Genomic DNA, 18368 nt, shown 5'->3' with positions numbered 1-18368 from the left:
ACGGCTGGCTGGGCCCACCGCGCGTGCGCCGAACTCCCCTCTGACAGCCGATGGGCTGTGTGCGCTTGCGGCGACGGCCGTCACTTGCTGCGCCTGCGCATCAGCTCCCTCCGCCAGGCCCGTCTTGTCGGCTTGCGAAATCCCTCCGGCACTGGAACCATCGCGCCAGCGCATGGGGCGGAACCGGCTGACGGGCTTAGCGCGCGTGCGCATTGAGCTTAACCGGCCGGCCGACGGGCTCACCCCGCACGTGCGCATTCGGCTCAACTGGCCGGCCGGCGTGTTTGCGGCGCGTGCGCATTCGGCCCAACCGGCTGCCGGGCGTGGTGCGCGTGCGCACCAGCTCCCGGGCCAGTCAAAGAGGTGGCGCGCGCGTGCACGGCGTGGGCTCGGAGGCGCGCCGCCGCTGGGCTGCGCGTTCCCGACCCCGCCCGCGCGTGGCATTGTGGGTGCCCGGGTTGCCCGCCGAGGCGCGCGCGGATCGAAGGTAAGGCACCGAGTGGAACCATCGAGGGTTAAAAAATTTAAACCGCGACCGTTAACCAAAAAACAAAACTCCCCGAGCGGCCGGCAAAATATCAAAGAAGCGGCATTTTAACCCTGTAGCGCCCACAGGAGTCTGTCCTTAACCATCTCAATGTCTCTCTCAGCACACAGGTTCGGCGGAGAGCAGGAGGAGGGCGACAGAAGAGACATCTTTTTTAAAGCGTTGAGAGTGAATATATACATAATATATATAATATATACCCACACACACATACTGATTCCTAATCTCTATATGCACGCCAAAACGTACCTGAATCATTGACCATGTCGGTGAGGGAAACGTTCAATCCGGAGCACTATGAGTTGGACAAGAATTTCCGTCTGACCCGCTTCGCCGAGCTGAAGGGGACGGGGTGCAAAGTGCCGCAGGATGTCCTGCTCAAGCTGCTGGAGGCCCTGCAGGAGAATCACTACCAGGAGGATGAGCAGTTTCTGGGGGCGGTCATGCCCCGTTTGGGTGAGTCTGCATATCCTTTTGCAGAAATTTCAAACAGGAATCTGCATTTGCAACTTGTATTATTCTGCTGTGCTCTCTGCACATTGCACACTCATTTATTTCTCTTTTTCTCCTCCATCAGAGTTTGCAAACAAAAAAGAGGTGAAAAGTTAATACCAACTCTCCCTCTCTTTCTCTGCCCTCCCCCCGTCCAATCTCGCTTTAATTAAAGAGACCAACTACTTTATTTTTCCCTCCCAATATTTTGCCCCACTTTATCCATTCTTTCACTTTTCAGATCTTTGGGTTAAATTAGGGTTTTTCAAATCGTGGTAATTGAAACCTTGTCTCACTGTTCAATGTATGTATGTCTTTTTAAGAAAAGTTGTGTAGCAGTGGAATTTGTTATTAACCCTTCAAAGCCCTTGTAGCAAATAATCATATGTGTATATTTGGTATGGTTAATTATTGTTTTTACTCAATTTAGAACTCTGAATTTGTTTTGCAAAATATGATTAAGCAGTACAATTGTTAACACTTTGCATGTTTCAGAAGTGAACATAGTGTGTGATACAAACATTTCTCATCACTGTAAAGGCACATGTTTCACTATGTTTATATGAAGAATGGGAGCTTTAAGATGAACGTTTGCATGGAGGAAGGCAAGAAACAGCAGAGCTCCAGAGAAACTTAGAGGTCCATGCACAATACTAAAATGTGGACACGTGCAGAATATAATCAAAAAAGTTAATGGTTTAAGGTTTATATCTGGAGAACTGGAATACAGGGGGGTTGGGAGGTCAGGGGAAAAATGACAGTTGTATACCGCCTTTTGTAAGCCATCCCAAAGTGTAATGTAAGAAATGCAACAGCCAATTTGTACATAGAAATTTCCTACTAATGCTACTCCTACTACTGCTAATGACGAGCTGATCTGTTTTTGTAATGTTGATTTGAAGGATAGATATTGACATGAACGCTAGGGATAACTCTCTTGTTTTTTATAACTATCCAAAGTTACGGTAATCTGTCAGAATGATGTGTGTGCCCCCAAGGTTAAATCACAAGACAAGGTTGGCCAAACTGAGGTTTTATTCCCTGGAATTCAACAAATCATGTATTGATTTTGCTCTTAAATTTTTAAGCTATCAAGGAGTACTAATCACTGGTAGTAACTATATCCACTGGTTGGGCAGCCTAGGACTGTGCCTAAAAAAATGAGAGTCAGGTCTTTCAGTTTTGAGGTTTGGAAGCACTTCTACATTCAAGGAGCACTGCAAGTGTGGAACTTTCTTCTGCAGATGACAGTTGATGCTGGATCAGTTCATTTTCAGTCTGAGATTGTTAGATTTTTACTAACTGAAGGTATTAAGGAAAATGGGATAAATGGAGTGTATGTAGAATTAAGTTGCATGTTAGCCATGATGTTGTTGATTGTTGGACCAAGCTCAAGGGGCTAAATGGCTTCCTATTCCTACAGTGGTGATGCTCCTTTCTAAAGTTACTTTGCTAACTGAAAAAAATACTGTAGATGTTGGAAATCTGAAATAGAAATTGAAAATACTGGAAATATTCAGCAGCTCTGAGAGTAACTTTCACAAAAAAAGCTAATGTTTCAGGTTGGAATTCTGATGAATGGTCATGGACTCGAACTGGTAACTTTGTTTAGAATCATCATAGAATCATAGAACCCTACAGTGCAGAAAGAGGCCCTTCGGCCCATCGAGTCTGCACTGAACACAATTCCCCCCCCCCAGGCCCTACCCCCATATCCCTACATATTATACCCACTAATCCCTCTAACCTATGCATCCCTAGACACTAAGGGGCAATTTCTTAGCATGGCCAATCAACCTAACCTGCACATCTTTGGACTGTGGGAGGAAACCAGAGCACCCAGAGGAAACCCACGCAGACACGAGGAGAATGTGCAAACTCCACACACACAGTGACTCGAGCTGGGAATCGAACCCAGGACCCTGGAGCTGTGAAGCAGCAGTGCTAACCACTGTGCTACTGTGCCGCCCATGTGTGCGTGCCTGTGTGTTTCTCTGCACATGCGCGCACGCGCACACATACACACACACACACACCAGATCTGCCGAGTGATTTGAACACTTTCAATTTTCATTCCTTTGCTAGTTGCCTTTGTTTAAATTTTAAAATAGGATATATTAAATATTTCCTGTATCTCCTGTCTGGCACAAAAGCAAAATGGATATGAGGCCAATCCATGGCTTACATAGGAAGTTAGAAAGAGCATCCAATCTAAGGAAGAAGCATACAGATTGGCCAAGATAAATAATAGGTCTGAGGATTAGGAGCAGTTTAGAATTCAGTAAAGAAGGACCAAGGGATTGATTAAGAAGAGGAAACTGCAGTGTGAAAGTAACCTTGTAGAGAACATAAAGACTGACACTAAGAGGTTCTATAGATGTGTGAAGAGAAAGAGGTTGGTGAAGACAAATGGTGGTCCCCTACAGACAGAAATGGGGAAATATGATAGTGGACAAAAAAATGGCCGAGCAACTGAATACATACTTTGGTTCTGTCTTTACAAAAGAGGGCACAAATCAGATGCCAGAAATGTTGGAGAATGCAAGGTTTAGTGAGCGGGAAGAACTGAGGGAGATCAGTATTAGTAGAGAAATAGTGCTGGGAAAATTGATGGCATTGAAGGCGGATAAATCCCCAGGGCCTGAAAATCTACATCCCAGAGTATTTAAGGAAGTGGCTCTAGAAATAGTGGATGCATTGGTGGTCATCTTCCAGGGTTCTATAACCTCTGGAACAGTCCCTGCAGTTTGGAGGGTAACTAATGTCACTCTAATATTCAAAAAGGGATGTAGACAGAAGACAGGGAATTATAGACCAGTAAGCTTAACATCGGTAGTGAGGAAAATTCACAAATTCATTAACAAGGACTTTAGAGTAGAACATTTAGAAAGCAATGGCAGGATCAGACAGAGTCAGCATAGATTTATGAAGGGCAAATCATGCTTGAAAAATCTGTTGGAATTCTTTGAAGATGTAACTCGTAGAGTTGACAAACAGGAGCCAGTTGAAGTGGCATATTTGTACTTTCAGAAAGCATTTGACAAAGTCCCGCATAAGAGATTATTGTGCCAGATTAAAGTGCTTGGGGAGGTGTATTGAAATGGATAGAAAACTGGTTAGCAGAGAGGAAACAAGAGTAGGAATTAATGGGTGCTTTTCAAATTGGCAGGCAGTAACTAATGGGGTGCCACAAGGATCAGTGCTGGGACCCCACAATATATATTAATGATTTGGATGATGGAACAAAATGTAACAGTTCAAAGTTTACAAATGGTACAAGTTGGGTGAGAGGGTGAACTGTGTCAAGGATGCAGAGATCCTTCAGAATGACCTGGACAGATTGAGTGAGTGGGGAAATCAATGGCCGATGCAGTATAATTTGGATAAATGTGAAGTTATTCATTTTGGAAGCAAAAACAAGAAGGCAGACTACTACCTGAATGGCTGTAAATTGGGAGAAGGGAGTGTGCAACAGGACCTAGGTGTCCTTGTGTGCCAGTTGCTGAAGGTAATCATGTCGTTGAAGAGGGTAAATGGCATGTTACCCTTAATTGTGAGAGGTTTTGAGTAAGGAGCAGGGATGTGTTGTTGCAATTACGATGTGATAGCCGAGTTCCACACACATGAAGACGGCCTCAACCGGGATCTTGAGTTCATGTCACACTATCTGTAACCCCTGCCACTTGCCTGGACTTGCAAAATCTCACTAACTTTCCTGTCTGGAAACAATACATATCTTTTTAACCTGTGCTTAATGCTCTCTCTACTCACATTGTCTGTACCTTTAAGAACTTGATTAGTTGTAAAGACTTACATTTCAATCATTATTCGTGTAAATTGAGTTTGTGGCTTTTTATGTCCTGTTTGTAATCAGAACTCCCATCCACCTGATGAAGGAACAGCCAGTTCTGGAAGCTAGCGGCGTTTGCTACAAATAAACCTGTTGGACTTTAACCTGGTGTTGTGAGACTTCTTACTGTTGTTGCAATTATATAGGGCTTTGGTAAAGCCACCCCTCAAGTATTGTGTGCAGTTTGGTCTCCTTTTCTGAGGAAAGATGTTCTTGCTCTCCAAGGAGTCCAGTGAACGTTTACCAGGCTAATTCCTGGGATCGCTGGAGTTCAGACGAGTGGGAGGGATCTTATAGAGACGTATAAAATTTTAAGAGGACTAGACAAGGCAGATGCAGGAAGGATATTCCCGATGGTGGGGAAGCCCTGATCCAGGGGTCACAGCCTGAGGATTCAGGGTAGACCATTTAGGACAGAGATGAGGAGACATTTCTTCACCCAAAGCGTGATGAGCCTGTGGAATTCATTACCACAGGAATTAGTTAATGCCAAAACGTTGAATATATTCAAGAGGTGGCTGGATATAGCACTTGGGCCAAATGGGATCAAAGCTTATGGGGAAAAAGCAGGATTAGGCTATTGAGTTAGATGGTCAGTCATGATCGTAATGAATGATGGAGCAGGCTCGAAGGGCCAAATGGCCTTTTCCTGCGCCTATCTTCTATGCTTCTACATTTTGTTCAGTGTTTGAAGTAAATAGCAAGCACTATGTACTGCTGTTACTTATACGGACGGTGTTGGTATTGTCCAGGAATTTGGTGCTCTTAGACTCTTGCTCGTCTAAAAAGGATCAGCTTGCATGTTGAAATCCTGAAGAAACATCGAATAACTGCAGCAAAACTATTGAATTATCTACAGTGGCTTTTACTGTTGAGAAAACGTTAAAATGATAAACAGCTTCAAAACATAATTTATTTGCCTTTTTCTTTTTTGTCTCTTTTTCACTTATACCCTTTTTTGTTTTGCATTTCATTTGTTTTTAGTGGGTAAGCTTAACTTGTTTTTGTATTTCTATTGAACTGTTTTTATTTTAATTTCTATTAAACAAGTTTTTGGAGCTAAGTTAATGCAACTTAGGGTTCACGTCATTATCGCCACCAAGCTGAGATTCCAGATTTTTTACCAGAGAAGTACAAAATGACTGATGTGGGAAAACATCCACTGAATCAGCATTGAGTACCACTTTCAGCTTTGTGTCGTAGTGTTAATCAGTTCCCATCACCCATTTTGCCATTTCGTTATTCAATATTATGTCTGCTTGGCTCTGTTTCCCACCTGCATAAATGGCTCTTTATCATCACTTTCCATTATTGACTAAGGCTCCCTGATCATGGAATTCCCACCTGGGCTAACTTGAAAACGGGTAGGAGCAACTACCCCTCCAACTGCCTGAGGTTTCAAAATGTCTTACTATGCTTAAATGCTGCCATGAATGTGAAGAGCATTGCACAAAACTTGATTACCATGCATCCAAGGTAATGTTAAAGATCCTAGAATATAGATTGCAATCATAGAATCCCTACAGTGCAGAAGGAAGCCATTCAGGCCATCGAGTCTGCACTGACCACAATCCCACCTAGGCCCTATTCCCAGCGTATTTACCCTGCTAATCCCCTTGACACTAGGGTCAATTTACCATGGCCAGTCTACGTATCAGACTTTTATATCTTTTTTCCGACAGAAGAAGGTGAAAGAGAGAATGTCGGGGGTGTGCGGGGTCCTTAATTATGCTGGTGGCTTTTCCAAGGCAATGAGAAGTGTAGACAGTGTTAATGGATGTGAGGCTGGTTTGAGTGATGGACTGGGCTTCATTCATGACCCTTTGTAGTTTATTGCAATCTTAGAGCAGGAGCCATTCCAAACTCTGATACAACTGAAAGAATGCTTTCTATGGTACAACTGTAGAAGCTGGAGAGAGGTGTAGTGGACCTGCCAAATTTTCTTGGTCTCCTGAGAAAGTAGAGGCGTTGGTAGGCTTTCTTAACTATAGTGTTACATGGAGGGACCAGAACAGGTGTTTGGTGATCTGGACATCAAACAGCCCAACTAGAGTGTGGGCTATACTGGATCTAGTTCTGGGAAATGAGCCTGGTCAGGTGGTCGAGAAGCTCTTAGGATTGTGGAGGAGGAAGGATCGTTAGTGAATATCATCATGAAAAGACAACAAGGTTGGATTGGTCCATATTCTGCAGCATGCGAACTTGTCGCAGGCAGCGATTGAAGGAAGGATGGAGACCAATGGGGAGACAGACAATAATGTTAGAAAATGGAAAGTTCCTACAAGCAACAAAGAGGAAAGTGCAGGACCGTGAGGCATGGAGAAGCACTGAATTCCTTCAGTGCAGAAAGAGGCCACTGAGGCTGCACTGACTCTCCGTCCCATCCCTGTAACCGTGTGCATTTAGCATGACTAATCCACCCAAACTGCAAATCTTTGGGCACCAATGAGCAATTTAGCATGGCCAATCCACCAAACCCACACACCTTTGGACTGTGGGAAGCAGTTGGAGGAAACTCACACAGGGAGAATGTGCAAATGCCACACAGTCACCCAAAGCAAGAATCAAACTCAAGTCATTGGTGCCAAGAGGCAGCACGCTAACCATTGTGCATTGCATTGCCCTGAGCCTCAAAATAAGCAGAAGACCTTGATGAGCTACACAATCAAATGCCAAAATAATGTTTTGTAGTATTGAGCCTGTGGGCTAATTCTTGAAGCGCTTTAGGCACTCTGCTTTCTATAATCATACACCTTTGCTCTTAACATGCATAGAAAGTAGGTGGAGGAGTAGGCCATTCAGCCCTTCGAGCTTGCCCTCTGTTCATTATGATCATGGCTGCTCATCGGATTCTTTTCCCCCACACTTGATTCCTTTAGCTCCAAGGGCTGAATCTAATTCCCTTTTGAAATCACACAACAAAGAAAATTACAGCACAGGAACAGGCCCTTTGGCCCTCCAAGCCTGTACCGACCACGTTGCCCTCATTAACAAAAACCCCCTACGCTTCTGGGGACCATATCTCTCTACTCCCATCTCATTCATGTCAAGATGCCTGTTAAAAGTCACTATTGTATCTGCTTCCACTACCTCCCCTGGCAACGAGTTCCAGGCATCCACCACACTCTCATGTGTAAAAAATCTGTCTTGTACATCTCTTTTAAAACTTGCCCCTCGCACCTTAAACCTATGCCCTCTAGTAATTGACTCTTGCACCCTAGGAAAAAGCTTCTGACTATCTACTCTGTCCATGCTTCTCGTAGTCTTGTAGACTTCTATCAGGTCTCCCCTCAACCTCCATCGCTTCAGTGAAACAAACCAAGTTTCTCCAGCCTTTCATAGCTAATGCCCTCCATACCAGGCAACATCCTGTAAATCTTTTCTGTACCCTCTCCACAGCCTCCACATCCTTCTGGTAGTGTGGTGACCAGAATTGAACACTATGTTCCAAGTGCGGCTTCACTAAGGTTCTACAAAGTGTTAACATGACTTGCCAGTTTTTAAACTCAGTGCCCCAGCTGATGAAGGCAAGCATGCCTTATGCCTTCTTGACTACCTTCTCCACCTATGTTGCCACTTTCAGTGACCTGTGTTTCTGTATACCCAGATCCCTTTGCCTATCAATACTCTTAAGGGTCTGCCATTCACTATATATTTCCTATCTGCATTCGACTTTCCAAAATGCATTACCTCGCATTTGTCTGGATTAAACTCCATCTGCCATCTTTCCGCCCAAGACTCCAACTGATCTATATCCTGCTGCATCCTCTGCTGCTCCTCATCGCTACCTGCAAATCCACCAACCTTTGTATCATCCGCAAACTCTCCAATCAATCCAGTTACATTTTCCTCCAAATCATTTTATATATATTACAAACAGCAAAGGTCTCAGCACTGATCCCCGAGGAACAGCACTTGTCACAGCCTTCCATTTAGAAACGCACTCTTCCACTGCTACCCTCTGTCTTCTTTGACCGAGCCAGTTTTGTATTCACCTTGTCAGCTCACCTCTGATCCCTTGTGACTTCACCTTCTGCACCAGTCTACCATGAGGGACCTTGTCAAAGGCCTTACTGAAGTCCATGTAGACAACATCTACTTCCCTACCCTCATCAGTCATCTTTGTCACTTCCTCAAAAAACTCGATCAAGTTCATGAGACACAACCTTCTCTTCACAAAACCATGTTGCCTCTCACTAATATGTCCACTTATTTCCAAGTGGGAATAAATCCTATCTCGAAGAATCCTCTCCAATAATTTCCCTACCTTTGATGTAAGGTTCACCAGCCTGTAATTACCTGGATTATTCTTGCTACCCTTCTTAAACAAAGGAACAACATTGGCTTTTCTCCAATACTCTGGGACCTCTCCTGTAGTCATGATGTGGATGTGCCGGCGTTGGACTGGGGTAAACACAGTAAGAAGTCTGACAACACCAGGTTTTAGTCCAACCGATTTATTTGATAGTAAACTCACAAGCTTTCGAGGGGACTGCCTCTTCGTCAGGTGAATGGAGAGTTCTGGCCTCGGACAGAGCATATAAAGCACAGACAGTTTAGAGATTACTGATTAGAATGCGAATCTTTACATCTAACCTGCTGTTCAAGTCCTAAAGTGGCCGACAATGTGTGTGGAAGGAGCACTGATCACAGGTTAAAGAGATGTGTATTGTCCCCAGACAGCACAGTGAGTGAGGTTTTGCAAACCCAGGCAAGTCACGGGGGTTACAGATAGTGCGACATGAACCCAAGATCCCTGTTGAGACCGTCCTCATGTGTGTGGAACTTGGCTATCAGTCTCTGCTCAGCGACTCTGCGCGGTCGCATGTCGTGAAGGCCGCCTTGGAGAATGCTTACCCGATGGTCAGAGGCTGAATGCCCGTGACCACTGAAGTGTTTGCCAACAGGAAGGGAACAGTCTTGCCTGGTGATCGTCGAGCGATGTTCATTCATCCATTGTCGTAGCGTCTGCGTGGTCTCCCCAATGTACCATGCTTCGGGACATCCTTTCTTGCAACGTATCAGGTAGACAATGTTGGCCGAGTTGCAAGAGTATTTACCGTGTACCTGATGGATGGTATTCTCACGTGTGATGATGGTATCCGTGTCGATGATCCGGCATGTCTTGCAGAGGTTGCTGTGGCAAGGTTGTGTGGTGTTGTGGTCACTGTTCTCCTGAAGACTGGGTAGTTTGCTGCGAACAATGGTCTGTTTGAGGTTGTGTGGTTGTCTGAAGGCAAGAAGTGGGGATGGCCCTGGCGAGATGTTCGTCTTCATCAATGATATGTTGAAGACTCCGGAGAAGATGTCGTAGCTTCTCCGCTCCGGGGAGAACATAAGAACAGGATATGGCGCTCGACTCATAGATCGACAGTTCCAATGCGCCACAGCAAAAAACCGCACCGATCTCCTCAGAAGACAAACACGGGACACAGTGGACAGAGTACCCTTCATCGTCCAGTACTTCCCCGGAGCGGAGAAGCTACATCTTCTCCGGAGTCTTCAACATATCATTGATGAAGACGAACATCTCGCCAGGGCCATCCCCACACCCCCACTTCTTGCCTTCAGACAACCACACAACCTCAAACAGACCATTGTTCGCAGCAAACTACCCAGTCTTCAGGAGAATAGTGACCACAACACCACACAACCTTGCCACAGCAACCTCTGCAAGACATGCCGGATTATCAACACGGATACCATCATCACACGTGAGAATACCATCCATCAGGTACACGGTAAATACTCTTGCAACTCGGCCAACATTGTCTACCTGATACGTTGCAAGAAAGGATGTCCCGAAGCATGGTACATTGGGGAGACCACGCAGACGCTACGACAATGGATGAATGAACATCGCTCGACGATCACCAGGCAAGACTGTTCCCTTCCTATTGGCAAACACTTCAGTGGTCACGGGCATTCAGCCTCTGACCATCGGGTAAGCATTCTCCAAGGCGGCCTTCACGACACACGACAGCGCAGAGTTGCTGAGCAGAGACTGATAGCCAAGTTCCACACACATGAGGACGGTCTCAACAGGGATCTTGGGTTCATGTCGCACTATCTGTAACCCCCGTGACTTGCCTGGGTTTGCAAAACCTCACTCACTGTGCTGTCTGGGGACAATACACATCTCTTTAACCTGTGATCAGTGCTCCTTCCACACACATTGTCGGCCACTTTAGGACTTGAACAGTGGGTTAGGTGTAAAGATTCGCATTCTAATCAGTAATCTCTAAACTGTCTGCTTTATATGCTCTGTCCGAGGCCAGAACTCTCCATTCACCTGACGAAGAGGCAGTCCCCTCGAAAGCTTGTGAGTTTACTATCAAATAAATTGGTTGGACTAAAACCTGGTGTCAGACTTTTTACTGTGTGTACCTCCCCTGTAGCCAGTGAAGATACAAAGATTTCTCTCAAGGCCCCAGCAACTTCCTCTCTTGCCTCTCTGTGTTCTGGGGTATATCCCGTCAGGCCCTGGAGACTTGTCTACCTTGATGTTTCTCAAGAACCCCATACCTTTTTGATCTCAACATGACTCAAACTATCTACACATCCTTTCCCAGACTCATCATCCACCAAGTCTTTCTTTTTGGTGAGTACAGACACAAAGTACTCATTTAATACCTCTGGCTCCATGCATAGATTCCCTCCCTTGTCGTTGAGTGGGCCAACCCACTCCCTGGCTATCCTCTTGCTCTTTACATATGTGTAAAAAGCCTTGGGATTTTCCTTAATCCTGCTGGCCAATGCTTTTTCATGACACCTTTTAGCTCTTCTTACTCCTTGCTTAAGTTTCTTTCTACTTTCCTTGTATTCCATACTTTGTGTGTTCCTTCCCTCCTGGCTTTGACAGATGCTTCCTTTTTCCCTTTGACTAGGCTCACAATATCTCTTGTTATCCAAGGTTCCCAGAACTTGCCATACTTATCCATACTTAACATTTTGGCCTCCATTACTTTCAGTGGTAGTGAATTCCGTTGATTCACCACTCTCTGGGTGAAGATGTTTCTCCTCACCTCAGTCCTAAAATGCTTACCCCTTATCCTCGAAATACAACCCCTAGTTCTAGACTCCCCCACCATCGGGAACATTCTTTCTGAATCTACCCTGTCTAATCTTGTTGGAACTTTATAAGTTCCTTTGAGATCCCCTCTCACTCTGCTAAACTCGGCTTGAATATAATCCTAACTGACTTAAGTCTCCTTGCATGACATTCCTGCCATCACACGAATCAGCCTTGTAAACTTGTGCTGCACTCCCTCTACAGCAAGGACTTCCTTCCTCAGATAAGGATACCAAGACTGCACAAACTCCAAGTTTGGCCTCACCAATGCCCTATACAGTTGCAGCAAAACATCCCTATCATGTACTCAAATCCTCTCACTATGAAAGCCAACATATCATTTGATATCATTACTGCCTGCTGTTCCTGCACGCTTACTTACAGTAAACTGATGCACAGGGACACCAAGGTTTCTCTGAGTATCCATCCCTCTCAAATTACATCAATTCAAAGAATAATCTGTCTTCCTGTTTTTGCTATCAAATTGGATAATCTCCCACTTATCCACATTATACTGCATCTGCCATGCATATGCTCAGTCAGCTTTTTTCTTGCCAATTTGTATGTTTCTTCTTTGAATATAGTACTATCTTTAAGTTCCCTTGTAAACCATGGTTTGGCCACAGTCCCTTTCCATTCTTGTGCCAGATGGAAACAATGTTTGGTGTTCACCTATTCGTTCTTGAATGCCTGTCCACTATCCTTTATTTCAGTAACATTTCTCAGTCCATCATAGCCAATTCGTGCCTCGCACCATAGTTACCTTTACTGAGATTCAGAACCCTGGTCTCAGAATCAACAATCTCACTATCCACCTTGATAAAGAATTCTATCATATTATGGTCACTCATCCCCAAAAGTTCTCTCAGATGTAGATTGCCAACTAATCCTTTCTCATTGCACAATGCCCAATCCAAGATGGCCAGTTCCCTTATTTCCCAACGGTCCAGAAAACTATTCTGTACACATTTCAGAAATTCTTCCTTTATTGTACAGTGACTAATTTGACTCATCCAATCTATATACAGATTAAAGTCACCCATAATCACAGATATCCCTTTATCTCACACATCTCTGATTTCTTGAGAATTGTTAATTATCTGTCTGTAGTCCATCACCATCCCTACAGTAACCTGTTGCTCAGAAATGTGCAAGAGCAAGTGGCACTGTATTTACAACATTGGATACTTCAAGAACTGTATTTACTAATTCTTGGAATATCCATTGTTGTAAAGCTTTATCGCCATTAATAACCTGATGAAATTCTTAGATTTCTGCTTTATTCTTAGCAAATAGTTACAATGTTTGTATGGCATTTATGTAGCAAATTGCTGTGCTCTCTGTAAGCAGAGTGATAAACTTGCTTAGAATTGATACATGACTCTGGTACTTTACCTTAAGAATGAAAATGCACAGTTGCGGAGGTTGTGGGCAGAGTGGGAAACTCTTAAAGCTTTGTTTTACTTTGAGGAAGATTTGTCAGTTCATGTATTCCCATTATCATAACTGCTACAGTACTACTTCACTCTATGCAAATAATTAAGATTGGAAGTTTTTTAGATCCTCTTTCGATCTGTTATTTTTATATTTGTTTCCCATTTATTGTAACTTTGTTTATATCAAATTATCTTCCGCCATTAATTTTTCTGTTCATTCTTCTGGCTTTAGATATGCCATGACTTTCTTTGCATTCGAAAAGAAACAAAATTAATTATTGAAAAACAACTGCACTGGTATTCTAATATAATATTACATTTTTACATTGAATCTTAAACGGCTTTTCAAGATTTCAGATTCTGTGTGTGTCTGTGTGCTTTTAAGCAGTATTTTAGTTTTCTTTGGTCCAAATGCTGTCTTGTTGATTTGGAATTTGTATCCAATAAAATCTAATAAGAAATATGAAATGCTACCTTTTATGTGGTAGTTTTCATAAATTGAACTAAGATGTGTTTTTATTTTCTTTTAACATCTGCAAGTATTTCAAATGACATGATATAACTAATTTATGTAAATATGCTTCTGTATTCACTCTCGAGTTTGGAAAATATTCCATTTGCACTTCCCTAGTAGTCTCAAAAAGTAAATTTCATCTGAGCAGAAAGAGAATTGAATGAATGTCGTTCATTGACCCAACATGTTAGAGCTAGCTCCAGAAACCTAATGTGGATTCACTTTGTTGCTATGCTGATGGAATGAGTAAATGGTGACCATTTTATCATCTTGTCCAAAAGACAGCAACCCTGTTGCAGCAATCCTTCAGTATTTTCTGAAAACTCAATCATGCCTTTGTGGTGGGACTTGATCCACAACATGATTGAGAAAAATGTTACCCTTGGACCAAGGCTGACAACCATAGTACAGAATCAAAATTGAGGGATGCATTTGGTTTGCAAGTTTAATGTTGGTGGCAAGTTGTAAAACTGAATTCAGAAATATCTGTTAACGTGGACTGGAAATTAGTCATGAAAACTGCTGGATTATTTTCAATCTTTTCTGGCCTACTTCTGACTTTCCTTCTACAATGCGGTTTGTTCCTATGTTCGGTGTACCCAATAAATACTGTCCAGGCTATATTGCCCATGTTCCAAGAACAAATAATATAATTCAAAAATAAAACGCTTCTGCAATATAAACCTGGAGTGAAGGACTGACTGCTCTGGGATGAAGCAGCTTGCAGGCTTTCTTGTCCAGGAAGTCCAGATGTCACTAGATTTGGCATTAACAATAGTTACAAATAAAAGCTATTGCATCAATGACAGAGTTGTAGTGTAAATGAATAAATAAATTGTTTTTTGGGTGATAACTATCTGGTCGCTAAGTGTCCTCTAGTTGTCAAAATTCAATTAGTCTTTAGACCTTCCTTCTTATGTCTCAAACTTACAACAAAATTGTATGCTGCAATTGGTAAAGGTCTCCCTGATTTCTTGTTTAATCAAATAAAGTTGTTCAATATTTATTGGTTGTTACTATTAATTTGTAATTATGTTTCTGTCATTCTTAATTGTTCATGAAAGTACCTAGACAGCATTGCTGTCTCTTTTTATGAATATAGAAACTAGAAGCAGGAGTAGGCCATTCGGCACTGCCATTCATTTTGATCATGGCTGATCATTGAATTCAATATCCAGATTTCCCCCCTTCCATATTCCTTTAGCCTCAAGAGCTGTATCTAATTTCTTGAAATCAGACAACGTTTTGGCCTCAACTACATGCTGTAGTAGTGAATTCCACACATTCACCACCCCCTGGGTGAAGAAATTTCTCCTCACATCAGATCTAAAATGTTCACCTCTTATTTCATGACCCCTAGTTCTGCAGTCCCCCAGCATTGGGAGCATTCTTTCTGAATCTATCCTGTCAAGCCCTGTTAGAATTTTATAAGTTTCTGTGAGATCCCCCTCACTTCTCAAATATAATCCTAACCAATTTAGTTTCTCTTCATATGACAGACCTGCCATTCCACAAATCAGCTTAGTACTTTGCTGTACTCCCTTTAGAGCAAGGACATCCTTCCTCAGATAAGGACACCAAAACTGCATGCAATATTCCAGATGTGGCCTCACCAACACCTTATACAATTGTAGCAAAACATCCTATCCTTATACTCAAATCCTCTCGCTATGAAGGCCAGCATACCAATTGGCTTCTTTACTGCCTGTTGTACCTGTGCACTTGCTTTCAACAACTGATGCATGAGGACTCCAAGATTCACTCTCTCAATTTACACCCATTCAAGTAATAATCTGCTTTCCTATTATAACTACCAAAGTGGGTAATGTCACATTTATCCACATTATAATGCATCTGCCATACAGATGACCACACGCTCAGCCTGCCCAAATCATGCTGAAGCCTCTCTGCATCCTCCTCACAACTCACTGTCCCACCCAATTTTGTATCATCTGCAGATTTGGAGATAATACATTCAGTTTCCTCTTCCAGATCATTAATATATAATGTGAACAGTTGGGGTCCTAGCACAGATCGCTGCGGGACTCCACAATTCACTAACTGCCAATCAGAAAAGGTGACTGCCACTTAGGAAAATAATTGAGCATAGATCAAGACTTCCTGAAAGGTGCATAACTGTAGTTGCATTGATCTTCATCATTCTTCCAACGATGCAACATCTTTTTGATTTTTGTACAGTTTTATGCAAATACCGTGTAGTGCAGGACCAGCGGTAATCTTAAGACTGCTGACAGGCCTTGGAAAATTATATTTTCTCGAAGACAGCCTTTCCTTAAAATTCAACTCATGCTTTGCCAAATTTAATTATAGTAGTAGCTAATCAAATGGCATAAGCAAACATATGTAATTAAATTGCTATAAATATTAGACTTTATGGTTTAAATAGGTACAATCCCCCACTTGGATGAAGTATTTAAAAATTGGTGATTTTGTTTCTAAAAGTCCAAAAATGCATTCTTTCAAATTGTCAGACAGTTTTAATGAGTTTTTATTATTAATAACTTAGAAATATGTTTTTGATCTTCCTTCACATTTGAGGAATTTATGGCATGGAATCGTTCTTCGCTTTTGATTCCAGCACTTGTAATCCCTAAAATTAATGACTGCCAATTGATATATATTTGGAGTGAGCACAGCTGATTCTGAAAGGTGAGTAAGTCTTGAAATATTTAGTCTGGCTTTTACTTTTTGATAGGATACAGAGCACCAAAAATGAGCAGTTGATTGCAATTGCTTTAAGATGAAATATTGACAAAACAATTGACAACCAAAAAGCCAAATAATTAAGACTTATGCCCTTCTCAATTTTTGTCAGTCACTTTTGCTCATTTTCTCCCTCCTGCTTCTTGATGTTCTTTCTCCTCTCTCGCGCCACTCTGCCTAGCCTTGCATAAAGAATAGCTATCTGGGAATGCAGGAGCTGCTGCTTTACCGGGAACTATAATCTGCCACTAGTTGATGCCTTAAAAATAGATGAAGGGAGTCAGAAAGAGAAAAAAATGTGTTCTAGCAATTGTTTACAGCAGTTCCATCCATCCTTGTAATAATGTGTGAAATTAAATGTCAGCTTGTATGTAGAAACTTGTAAATGAGCTTATGCCTTTCTCTTTTGTAACTTGAAAGTATTTGTTTATATTGTTGCAACCAGAAAAGTGATTGAGGTGGAACGAAACGTGAATAGGTGGGTGGAAAATAATTTCTCTCTGAAGTTGAACATTACTCAGACATGGTTGTAGGCTATAGAATGCCACATATATTTGGAATCAGTTGATGTTAATGCTTTCCTTTTTAGGATTACATAATATATTAATTTGTTGTAAAAATAATTTCTTTTGATTTAATATTTTCACATGTATTAGTATACAGTGAAATGTATTATTTCTTGCATGCTATACAGACAAAGCATACCATTCAAAGAGAAAGAAAAGAGAGTGCAGAATGCAATGTTACAGTCATAGCTAGGGTGCAGAGAAGGATCAACTTAGTACGAGCTGGGCCCATTCAAACGTCTGATGGCAGCAGGGAAGAAGCTGTTCTTGAGTTGGTTGGTACGTGACCTCAGACTTTTGTATCTTTTTTCCCAATTCTTGGTTGATTTGAAACATCTTTCTCCACATTTGATCTTTGGATCTGGGTTGTACTGAAATTTGCTCCTGATTTTTAGTTAAGGTTACAGACTGTTTTTCCAATGGGCTATTCATTTTATAGGATCCTTTGGAGTTGTTACTGCAGTTATGATCAGAGATCAGTAATTTCATACAACTTGTACTTTAATCAGTTTCATAAATTTTTTAAAAAATCATTTATAGGATGTGGGCATTTCTGGCTAGGGCAGCATCTTTTGCCCTTAAGAAGGTGGCGGCAATCTAACTTCTTGAACTGCTGCAGTCCTTGAAGTGTAGGTACGCCCATATGGAGTTAGCAAGGGAAGTGCAGGATTTTGACTTAGCTACTGTGAAAGGTCGATGAAGTGTTTCCAAGTTAGGATGGTAAGTGACTTGGAGGGGAACCTTCAGGTGTTTTTCCCAGGTATTTTGTCATTCTAGTTGGTATAATGGTCATGGGTTTGGAAGTGCTGTCTGATTTGATTTATTATTGTTACATACATTAACTTACAGTGAAAAGTATTGTTTATTGCATGCTATACAGACAAAGAATGCCATTTATAGACAAGGAAACGAGAGAGAGCAGAATGTAGTGTTACAGTCATAGCTAGGGTGTAGAGAAAGATCAGCTTAATGCAAGGTAAGTCCATTCAAAAATTGACAGCAGCAGGGAAGAAGCTATTCTTGAGTCGGTTGGTACGTGTCTCAGACTTTGGTATCTTTCTACCGAAGGAAGAAGGTGGAAGGGAGAATGTCCGGGGTGCGTGGGGTCCTTAATTATGCTGGCTGCTTTGCCGAGGCAGTAGGAAGTGTAAACAGAGTTGATGGATG

At 42.3% G+C, this 18368-nt stretch overlaps 1 protein-coding gene across 1 annotated transcript in view; it reads left to right on the top strand.

Annotated features, from left to right (window-relative positions):
- Positions 1 to 380: 380 nt before the first annotated feature.
- sephs1 (selenophosphate synthetase 1) overlaps positions 381 to 18368 on the top strand; it is a 66066-nt gene continuing 48078 nt past the window's right edge. Inside the window, exons 1-2 of the mRNA XM_080207751.1 lie at positions 381 to 487; positions 651 to 1003. Coding sequence (XP_080063877.1) covers positions 811 to 1003 — 193 coding nt within the window. The 5' untranslated portion in view covers positions 381 to 487; positions 651 to 810. The remainder of the gene's footprint in view (positions 488 to 650; positions 1004 to 18368) is intronic.

This window comes from Carcharhinus amblyrhynchos, chromosome 19, assembly GCF_965287045.1.
Source record: "Carcharhinus amblyrhynchos chromosome 19, sCarAmb.v2.hapA, whole genome shotgun sequence".
NCBI lineage: Eukaryota > Metazoa > Chordata > Chondrichthyes > Carcharhiniformes > Carcharhinidae > Carcharhinus > Carcharhinus amblyrhynchos.
The sequence above is the reverse complement of the archived record's forward strand: the minus strand, read 5'-3'. Positions and strand labels throughout refer to the sequence as shown.